Genomic DNA, 11,436 nt, shown 5'->3' with positions numbered 1-11,436 from the left:
CCCTGCCCCTTTTGATCTAGAGGAACTTCTTCTATAGCGTTCAGAAGGAGGAGGGATTGGACTTCCTGAATAAGGAGGGCAGATTGAGGACTGTTCAAAGCAGACTCTTTTGGCAGGTTTTGGGGTGGAAGAGTCTGAAAGTTGAGAGAGTAGCCGTGGCAGATGATGTTGAGGACCCATTGGTCCGAAGTGATAACTTCCCACCGGCTGAGGAACAGAGAAAGACGACCTCCTATAGGTTGAGGCAGGAGAGCAGATATAGGAGTACTGGCTATACTTTGGAGAATTAAGTCAAAAGGGCTGTGTCTTCTGCTGTGGAGGTGGCTTCACAGGCTGCTGTTGCTGCTGTTGTCTGGGAGGCTGACGTTGTTGCTGCCGTTGACGCCTGGGTTGCTGAGCTGTTGCTGGCAATGGGCGAGCTGTGAAGCGGCGTTGATAGGCTGACTATTGTCTAAAAGGCCTTGCTGGGGGAGGCTTTTTCTTATTTTTAAGTAGGGTATCCCAGCGTGTTTCATGGGCAGAGAGCTTTTGAGTAGTCGAGTCCATGGATTCCCCAAAAAGCTCATCCCCTAGGCACGGAGCGTTGGCTAACCGATCTTGATGATTAACATCAAGTTCTGATACTCGAAGCCAGGCCAGGCGACGCATTGCCACAGACATTGCTGTCGCTCTGGATGTAAGTTCGAAGGTGTCGTAAATGGACCTAACCATGAACTTACGTAGTTGAAACAGAGACGACAAGCAATGGTGAAAGGATTGTTGTTTCCGTTGGGGAAGGTACTTCTCAAATGAAGCCATGGTGGTAAGGAGATGTTTAAGGTAGAAAGAAAAATGAAAAGCATAATTACCAGCTCTATTTGCCAACATTGCATTTTGGTAGAGCCTCTTACCAAATTTATCCATGGCTTTACCCTCTCTGCCAGGAGGTACAGAAGCATATACACTGGCTCCTGAAGATTTTTTAAGGATGGATTCGACAAGTAAAGATTCGTGTGGAAGTTGAGGTTTATCGAACCCAGGAATGGGAATTACTTTGTATAAACAGTCTAATTTACGTGGGGCCCCTGGAACCGTTAAGGGAGTCTCCAAATTCTTGTAGAAAGTCTCCCTCAAGATGTTGTGAAGAGGGAGCTTCAAAAATTCCTTTGGAGGTTGGTCAAAGTCAAGGGCATCCAAAAAAGCTTTACACTTTTTGGACTCAGCCTCCAAAGGAATAGACAAAGAGTCACACATATCTTTCAAAAAACTTGAGAAAGATGAAGTGTCATGCCTAGAGGACGGGTCAGGTACAGCTGAATCCTCCTCATCTGAGGAACATTCCCCTTCAGAGAGAAAGGGTTCCTCTGAATCTCCCCACAGATCAGGATCCCTGACATGGGAAGAATGGTCCCGAGACTCTGGAGTAGATGGTTCTACATGTCGGGTTTTGCGCACCGACTTACCCAACCTCATCGATACCGAGCCAGGCGATGTAATCGGTGGCACCGGTGCCGAAGTCTGCACCGACTGATGTTGAGCTCTCGGCTCCGGTGCGAGGACTGGCATCGATACCGATGAGGTCGAGTGAAGCGGTACCGAAGGAGTGGATACAGACAACACAGGTTGTTCCACTATCGGCACCGGCTCAGTGCGGACCGGCACCGGAAGGTTCGGTGCCAGGATAGCTGGAAGGAGCTGTTGTAATTGCTCCTTGAGCTGCACCTGGAGAATGGCCACAATACGGTCATCAAGGGATGGCACCGGTACCGCCTTTTTCTTCTGCGGTACCTGCGGTGCCGCTCGACGCCCCGGAGATGAGGAGCCCGATGTCGAGGGACTCACCTCGATAGGGGCGGAGCGCTTCCGCTGGCGCCTCACAGTCGGCAGGATTGGACTCACTGCACTCAAGACCGGAGGACGCTCCAGCGGGGAAGGCTTCTTAGCCGGCTTACCTGAATGCTGGGACGCCGGTGCGGTGTTGTGCGGCGTCGAAGAAGAGGGTGCCGACTGAACCGGTGCCGAAGCCGGAGTCGATGGAACGGGATCGGACATTTCGGCACCGAACAGTAATCGCTGTTGTATTTGGCGATTTTTTAAGGTTCGTTTTTTAAGTGTGGCACAGCGGGTGCAGGTGGAGGCCTGATGCTCAGGACCCAAACACTGTAAGCACCAGTTGTGTGGGTCCGTGAGAGATATAGGCCGAGCACACCGCTGGCACTTTTAAACCCTGGCTGAGGGGGCATGAACGTAAAGACGGCTTCAGCCAAATCGAAGGCCGAGGCCTCGATGGTGGCAGAAGGCCCCGCAGGGGAAAAGCCAAATTTGACTAAAAAAAGAAAAGTTTTTTTTTACAAAAATTAAAGAAAAAGGAAACAGGCAAAAAGCCAAAAAGGTTTACGCGAGCGGGAAGGCAAGTCAAAAAATTTTCAACAGCCGTTGAAAAAACACGTCTTCTTAGCTCCGCGGAAACTAAGAAACTGGGGACCCGCGCGCCTCTGTCGGGCGGGAAGGCACTCGCGCGTGCGCGGTGCGGCATGCCAGAACTTTCCAAGTTCTTAGAGTGCAATCACTCTAAAATTGTCCGTACCGGGGCTCCGTCGGTGCCGTCACCCATCAGTCAAGAATATGCTGCCTGCTTGTCCTGGGATAATCACAGCTTCTGTCTTCATTCTTGCCATTTGGGTTAGCGGTACCGGCACAGCTGAAGACAGGGCTGATGGCAGCTAAGTGAGCTGCCTGGATCGTGGGGCCCCTTTGAACTGTGGGACCCAGGGAAACTGCCCTATTTGCCACCCCCTAACGCTGGCCCTGAGAATAGGGAGGGTGGTTCTGGACCTGGCGGGCCCCCTGACCATTTTGGGCACTAGGCCCATGCCTACTGGGCCTACCCATTAATCCAGCCCTGAGGGCGCAAGCTTGGCATGGTGGGGTGGAGAGGTACCAGTACCCCCAAGATGGTGCCCAGGGTGGTTCCCTCCCCTGCTCCCCCTTACTATGCCTCTGACCTCAGTCTCTGAGTTCTGCTCCTAATGCTAACCATAGCATTTGAATTGTGCCAGAGAATATAACTGTGAGCTATGAAGTTTGTAAACAGATGTTACTTGTGTTAAATCTGTTATGGAAGTAGATTTATCCCAGGATCATTTTCTAATCTAATTATCGTAGAGGAATGACTGCATAACCTTTTTCCCCTCCTTCACACTGACAAATAGACAAACACTGAATAAACTTGAATGTTTATCTGCAACAGATCCATGAAATGGCCCACAGCAAATATCAGGTAATCTCATTTACCTATACTTTCCAGATGAAAGGCCCTGAGGCCCCCAGGGAGAGTCTCTGATATTCCAGGATTACCAATGGTGACGGAATACAAGTTTCTCACATTCTGTATTTCCTGTGAATGGCACACACACATCAGCTACTTCCTTTGAAGGAACTCACCCATCAAATCGGAATGACATTTCTGGCTGTACAGCACGCAATGTGGGACAATTTCAAGGACCCAGAAGAATCAGTTTCAAGTGAATTGGATCTTTTTGGTTTTGGCATGATTGTTCTTATTCTTAGGTTGACTGGACGTGTCCAGCTCGGAGCTCGCCTCTTCCTCTTTCACGACGTTAAGTAATCGATTCACGGCCTCATCTACAACATTCTGAAGGGATGCAAATATCTGTTTCTCTTCCAGCAAGTGCAAGAATTCACTGTAACGTTTATCAGAAAATTCAGATGGATTAACATATGAGACTTCTTGACCTATAGAAGATAGCATGTTTGGTTTTGCCAATATTTTTGACAAATCACTGAATGCTTTTTGGAAAGTCAGCTTTTCTGGTGATTGCGATTCAAGTGCCTGTAGAAAAAAAAACCAAACAAACATCTGAGCATATCAAAAAAGAAAAGAAAGATTCTATTCTCACCTGAGGACATATGGTGATGCTACTTTGGAACTGAAAAAATTCCACCTTAGAAATACAGTACTCCCCCGCAAATTCACAGTTCAGCATTCACAACCTCAGTCATTCGCGTTTTTTCTTCTTCCTCCTGCTAATTTTGAGAAGGGCCAGCTCAGGTGAAGGACCCGTGAGGAGAAGCAGCAGCTTCCGTCCGTGCGGGAGACGACTCGGAGGACATGGTTCCCAGTGTCTGGTGCTGGTGCTCATCTGCCCCCCCCCCAATCATCCCTCGCGCTTTGGAATCTGGCCCGCCTGCTCCTGCAGCGGCACCTACTACTTCCAGCAAGGCCACTGTGAGGGAGATTGGGGAGGGGGCAGAGAAAGAGAGGAGATCGGTGGCAGTTGCAGCGGTAGAGCGCGCATGCATGATGGAGCCTTCCAGCTGATGGCAACCAATGGCAGCAGCCAAAAACAGAGTGGGGAGGGCATTTTTGTACCACATCCATTTTTCGCGGTTACTCTGAGAACCTAACTCCCATGAATTTCGGGGGAGTACTGTATACTTATTAATGTATCTCTAATAAAATTGTAAGAGCATTATCTACATGTACTATGTATGACCTCTTGGCTGAATCTGCGTTTCATTGCCCTTCTGGAGAGGAAAAACATAATAACGCGACCTTAGAATTACAGGGTTCTAAGTGACAATTTTCAGTATTTTTAACTCTGATGACTTCCGGGTTCTATCTGACATGTAGATGTTACAACACTCACAAGGATTTATTGCAACTTAACCGTTCCTTCATTTCATAAGAAATTTCATGGTTCTATGTACAGAAATTAGTCTATGCATGGGATTACAAGGTTCTAACTGCGGTACAGTTAGAACCATGTAATTCTAAGGTCACGATAAGTCGCTTGTATCTTGGGTAGTGACCAGTTTATAACCCTAATAAACATTCACACCTCCAGATGGTAAAAGAGATGAAGGCGAGTATCATGGAAGAATAAACTAACCTATGTACCTGTAATAATGAATCTATTTTTATGTTCCCTTTGTGTTTAAGATTCCAAATTCCCTATATAAGGGGCTGGCTTTTGTCCAGAGTTTAGAACATACTATGTCCGCCTTTAAGACTTATGTGTTTTCATATATCGATATAGTAAACAATTGCTAAACTGAGCACAAGCTAGTGCTTATTTCCACACTGCCATAAAATACTCCATAACTCCAAGTCCATGAAACAGTATCAGAAATAGCAGAATAACAGCAAAAATGCTCAAGGAGCATCACCTTTTAAAAATGTCCCCTTTTTTTTTTGGGGGGGGGGGCTAACAAATGGATCAATCTCCTTTCACCCCATTACATTTGTGCACTTTGGCCTGATTCTATAAAAGGCGCTGAGTCAATAGGGGTGCTAGCACCTCTCTACCCCACCCCACCATGCTCGCGCCATCCCCCCCATCCCGTACCTCTGTATTATCTTCGCTAGCAACTTCTGCCTGTTGTTCGCACCAGCTTGGTTCCCCTTTGAATCACTTCTGGATCACGGGGACAGAAAGTGATGTCATCGGGAAATCCAATGCTGGCGTGACGCGCATACTGCCGAAGCCACGCATGCTGCCGAAGATTTAGAGGAGGGGGGGTGAGCACAAGTGTGGAATGGGAGGTGGGAAAGAGCGGTGGGGGTGTGGAAGGAGTGAGGGCACAGAGAGGGGGGCGCGAGGGGAGCACCACTGCCCTGGGCGCCTCCTACCCTTCCTATGCCATTGCCGAGGAACGTGGTATATAGGTCCAGATTCTCTAACTGGTGCCATTGTTAGCGGCTACCTCAAAAGTGGCTGCCGATTGTGTGTCAATCATGCGATGGCGCACGGTTACCGAATCGCACCTCTAGCAAAGGCAGGCACTGGAAATATAGGCCAGGGTTTTCCAGGTCTACGTTTCCGGAACTTTTGCTGTGAATCGCACCTCTGTAGGCGCTTTAGACCACCTAATGCCACTTCCGGTGTTAGCCATGCCCATGGTAGCATTAGGCGGCCTAAAGCGCCTATGGAGGCAAGATACCAGCGTTGATTTTTTTTTTTAGGTGCCGGAAGATGCCTTGAAACTCAGTTAAGAACGTCATTTAAACATCGTTTTTTACTGAGCTTGGACACCTACCGGTGGCTAACAAAACAGCCTCGTTTAGAGAATCCGGGCCATCGCGCAGGTAAGTCATGAGTTAGGCACCATTTATAGAATCGTGCTTGGCGGCGCCTAAACTGAACTTAGGCACAAATAGGCATCAAAGCATTAGGCACCCTCTATTTATGCCAGGGCTTTCTTGGCCTAAATCCCGGTGCCTAAGTCCAAGTTAGGTGTCTGCAAGCAAAACATGCTCATGATCTGCCTATTATCCACCCTTAGCCACACCCACTTTCGGGCTGAAAGTAGTTGGCTCCTACTAAGTTAGGTGCCTAGAAAGCAATTAATTTTAATTTAAGCTAATTAAGCTTGTTATCGGCACAGATTAAGCTTTTTAAATAACTAAGGCCAGGATGTTCATAAACCCGCATTAAAAAGAGACAGTTTGCTACCGCAGCCGTTTTGATACTGAATCTAAACCCCCCCAGACATTCTTATAAAATCGCATATGCAAATAAGATTGGCGGACAGCAGCAAAGATTTCCTACATTTGCATAAAAACGCTGTAAAAAAAAACCCCAAAACACACTCTCCTGCTGCACTATTGGATGAATGGAAGGGAGAGGAGGGGAGAAGCAACGTCGACTTTTTTTCAATCGCGCATAAAACATGCCTTTCTCTCCATAAAAACTGCTATAATTATGGTAAATCTTGTAATTTGTTTTTAATGTAAAATTTAATCAAGACCCACAGCCAGAAACACACAAGACAAGGGAATCATACACGCGATTAAGAAGAAACGTTGGCTTTTAACAAGCGCGCATGAAAACTTTCCTCCCAAACTCAAAAGAATAATGATTTTACTACCCTCCACTAAAAATATATAGATACACATTTTTTTTCATTAGCCACAGTCAAAACACAAGTGCTGGCACTGTAACGGCACCCCCTGGACTAGTTGCTGATTTTTGTTGCCAAAAGCCAGTGCCGCTCTTCGATAATGCCTCGGCGATTTTTAACAATCCACCGGAGGGCTCATTTCAATATTAAAGAGCACATTTGCATGCCATTGTCGGAGACTGATAGAAACCTCACTAAAGACAGATATAATCCATTTTGATAATCCGCCGCTAAAATGAGTGCAAGCTAAATCACCAGAAAACAGTTTAGCGACTGTGTTAAAGTTTTGAGAATCTTGCCCTAAGATAGGTGCCTTGATCAGCTGGGTGCCTAACTTTAGATGTCTTTTATAGAATCTGGGCCTTCCAGTCAGGTTTGTGATAGGGAAATCAATGAGAAAATCAGGACAAGTCCAGGCATGCAATGGGGAAAAACCAGGACTGGATCAAAATTTCCTAGCATAAAATAGAAGAGAGGGTATATCCTTATTTTACACCTGAAAGAAATAAAGCTGTGCTGAAAGTAGTGTACTATTCTGTGTTTACTCATGGAATTAGAGAAAGCACTCGGATAATCTGACTTTAAAATCATGTAACATAGTAGCACAAAACAGAATTATGGATTTCTAGGGGAATTTCCTGTTGATCTGTTTGTGCTGCATTTTCAGTCTTTTCCTATTTTGACTTTATTGCTTTCATACATTCAATCAACAGTCAACCATTAACATAACTTTTCAGAACTCTGTAGTCCAAAACAGATTTCTGAAGTGTATAAAGTACTTGAAAATTCAAGTGACCTTTTCCATCTTGAAACTCATTGTGGTAAATTTATGTGTGTGTGTGTGTGTGGAGAGTGGGGCTAAATAGCCTGTGGCAATACATCTTATAAGCCACTCATAGCTGTGGGCTAACTAATACTAGATATCCAGGTTTGTGGGGCAACCCAGAAGTTAACTGGCACTCAATGATATTTAAACCGGTGCCTGGTTAACCCAGCATGCTTATTTAGCTAGTTAGTGGTCTCAATATTGCCACTAGCCAGCTAAGTAATGGCTATGTCCAAATTCCGCTCCCAGATCACCTCTACCCTAACTGGTTAGGGCATAGCCTGTTAGCAGTGAAATTCAGCAGTACCACTCATTGAAGTGCCACTAAATATCAGCAGCTGACTAGCTCAGTGGGACTGAAGGGAGCAGGAGCCTCTCCATTTAGTGGAATATATGATGATCTCTAAGGACCCCTGATGCAAACCTAACATTTGGATGCCAGTTTTTGAAACAAAAGCGAAACCATAAACCGCTACTACGCAACCTATAAATTATATTTTGCTGAGCAGGTTTACCGTTTCACTGGTGTTTCAAAAATTGGTGTCCAAACGTTTGTTTTTTTGTTATATACCATCCATTTAGTGGAATACATGAAGATCTTTATGGACCTCTAATGCAGGCTTTTTAGCTGATACACACAGACTGAAGATTCTATCTCCTCAGGGTAGAACAAAGAGAAGCAAAAGAGGCGACCTTGGTGCTCAATCTTTTTTTTCATTCAAGATCCGACATATACGTGTTTTGGCGGTATGGCCTGCCTCAGGGGTCTTATCCTCAATGAGAAGCACTTTGTTTTCAAATCTCCTCTTATAGTGAAACAGTCTAAATGTAAATACACGAATGGTGGTTTCAAAGGATGACCATTCAAAGCTAATCAGTTGTGCATAAGAGCAATGCCCTATCTCCACTAAACACAAAGTGCTTCTCATTGAGGATAAGATCCCCGAGGCAGGCCATACGGCCAAAACACAAGATTTGGTCATCCTTTGAATCTGATGAAGGCAATATAACTCCTGAAAGCTGGTCAAGAAATGGATTAAGTTGGTCTAATAGAAGAGTAACATTTAGAGATCCTTTTACAAAGTTTCAATAAAAAGTGGCCTTACATAAAAACATAGGCATTGCCATACTGGGACAGAATGAAGGTCAATCAAGTCTAAGAAACAAGGATACTAGGCAATATCCCAAAAGAGTAATACAGATTTTATGCTGCTTATCCTACGAATATGCAGTGGATTTTCCCAAGTCCATCTTAATAATGGCTTATGGCCTTTTGTTTTAGCAAATTATCCAACCTTTTTTAAAACCCTGCTAAGCTAACTGCTTTCATCGCATTCTCTGGCAATGAATTCCAGAGTTTAATTACATGCTGAGTGAACAAATATATTATCTGGTTTGTTTTAAATCTGCTATGTAGTAGCTTCATTGCATGTTCTCTAGGACAGATAGGGAGAAATACTTGAGTACCTAAATGTAAACCACTTAGGCTATAAGTGGTATATAAATACTAAAATAAAAATAAAAAATATTTTTGTAAAGAGCACACAAGCAATTCATGTCTACTCATTCCACTCCACTCAGTTATAGGCGTTAGTGCATCCTATAGGTCTTTCCTGTGGGCCTTGACCTCTCTATGCTGTGCCCAGAAAATGGCTGAATTTCTATTTTCAGCATTAATGGTCATGTGCCAATGTTGTCATTAGCATGTGGCCACTAGTGTGTGCCCTTACCACTCTCCATTTTGTAGGTGGTAAGGGCTCACATACTAATCACGCTTTAATCAGTTAGTGTGTGACAACATGGTTCTGATGATTAGCATAGACACACCCACTCTCCATACCAGACACACCCCCTTGGCCAGAAATATAATTTATTGTCTAGAGTGGGATTTTATTGTGAGATGCTTCAGCACACCCCAGAGAAAGCCCTTTTAAGCAGCAGTAAGCACATATTAGTGTTTACCAAAGCTTGGCAAAAGGACACTTATTTTTTAATTAAGCTGGTTCAATAGAAAATTAACATCTTATTTTCCCATTGATCTAGTCCAATAGAAAGGTAACATCTTATATTTGTTGTTTTTGTTATTCATTGACCTTTATGTGCAGGCATTGATATAAAAAAAAGGTGGAAAATACCTTTCTGATACGAGGGTCAATGTTTTCTTCCTGTGACATCCTCTTCCCTGCTGTTTCTAACAATTTACTTATTGCGGTCTCTGCCACATTCTGGAGAGCATCTGAAACCTTATGTTCTTCCAGAAACCTCATAAATTGAATGAAACGCTCATCATCTGATGTTTTGGGTAATTCAGGGGCAGTGAGGTGATGGAGGAGAGATGGTAGTTCGCTGGTAATGACAGAAATGAAGTATTCCTTCTCTTCCTCTGTCTTGCTCTTGGCCCTGGCTTTGTTAAGAGCTGATATATCTGAAAATAAATTGGATGGGTCACTTGTATTCTGAGAAGATCCTGCTACATTTTCTTGCTCCTTACTGTACATAGCTGGGGAAAGTTCGATCTTAGTCTGCAAAAGACATAAAAGAAAAGGGAAGTGTCTCAAGGAGACTTTAAGGGTGAAGGTCGCAGTAGCTTCACTAGGCAAAAGAGGAAATTTATTGTTTAAAAAAGAATTTCCTGACAAAGTCTTTAGATCATAATTTAATTTAGAAAATATTAATACCATTTTAATGGAGAGTTCTCAGAGCACAACCAGCCTGCCGGGTGGATGATGATATACTTAGACAGACATGCTAAGAGGAGAAAAATGTCACAAAGTCTACTCTGCATGCAAAAATGGCAACTAGGACATGTTATTCACCTGAACAGCATTATTAACCATTTTAGCATTGTAAATAGTAATATTTTACACATAGCTTTACATTGTGAAAATCTCTTTTAAATGAATACTAATGAGTCACTGTATGCAAAATTATGCAAACCAACTCTTTACCAGTTACCCCCAGATTTGGACACACTGCCAAGATGTGCACACATCTTAATTGGCTAATGAACCATTAATGAACGATAATTGGAGCTGGCAACAAATTATTAATGTAGAGTGGAGGAGTGGCCTAGTGGTGAGAAGTGGAATGGAGTGGCCTATGGTTGTGGGTTCAAGCCTAGTGCCGCTCCTTGTGTCCATTGCCCCAGGTACTATATAGTTAGATTGTGAGCCCACCAGGACAGGTGGAGGGGCATAATCAAAACATATGTCTAAGTCCAATTTGTAATATAATCCAAATGGAAATTGGCTAACACTCTTGTTCTCTCCTGGGGGAAATGTTTGAAATAAAAAGACTTTAAGTAAAGACTTTGAATAATGGACATCAGTATGAGCCCTTCAGATTGCACACAAGGAATTATTGGCTCAGGCAGTAACTCATTGGTGACTAGCACCAGACCTAAGTCTAAATAAGAACTGCCTCATACATCATGTTGTCCTATTTTGTGTATAATGAAAAAATGTGTACTTTAAATCACTTGCAAACATTTACTCCAGGAGAAAAATTGAAGAAACTAAAAAGATATATGAGAAAAAATACTAAAACAAAAAATTAATGAATTATCTCCCAAAACGTGATAAAGTGAAAGTGCTAGAAGTCCTTAAAGTGCTGAAAATACATCTTAAAAAACCTTTAAAAAGCCTAAAGTTTAAAGTGCGAGTGCAAACACTGGAAAAAATTCCATATTGAAACAGTACCATAAACTA

The 11,436-nt window shown here is 43.8% G+C and overlaps 1 protein-coding gene across 5 annotated transcripts in view; it reads right to left on the bottom strand.

Annotated features, from left to right (window-relative positions):
• Window positions 1–3,203: 3,203 nt before the first annotated feature.
• The window catches only part of LOC117365286, a 50,689-nt gene continuing 42,456 nt past the window's right edge, over window positions 3,204–11,436 (bottom strand). For 3 of the 5 annotated variants that reach the window (XM_033955525.1, XM_033955528.1, XM_033955524.1), the window contains 2 exons: window positions 9,865–10,154; window positions 3,204–3,832 (listed from right to left, as the gene is read on the bottom strand). In XM_033955525.1, coding sequence (XP_033811416.1) covers window positions 3,500–3,832; window positions 9,865–10,154 — 623 coding nt within the window. In that variant the 3' untranslated portion in view covers window positions 3,204–3,499. Of the gene's footprint in view, window positions 3,833–9,864; window positions 10,252–11,436 lie in introns of all 5 variants that reach the window. The other 2 variants (XM_033955527.1, XM_033955526.1) reach the window with 1 other exon arrangement.

Source organism: Geotrypetes seraphini, chromosome 8, assembly GCF_902459505.1.
Source record: "Geotrypetes seraphini chromosome 8, aGeoSer1.1, whole genome shotgun sequence".
In the NCBI taxonomy this organism is placed as follows: Eukaryota; Metazoa; Chordata; class Amphibia; order Gymnophiona; family Dermophiidae; genus Geotrypetes; species Geotrypetes seraphini.
The sequence above is the reverse complement of the archived record's forward strand: the minus strand, read 5'-3'. Positions and strand labels throughout refer to the sequence as shown.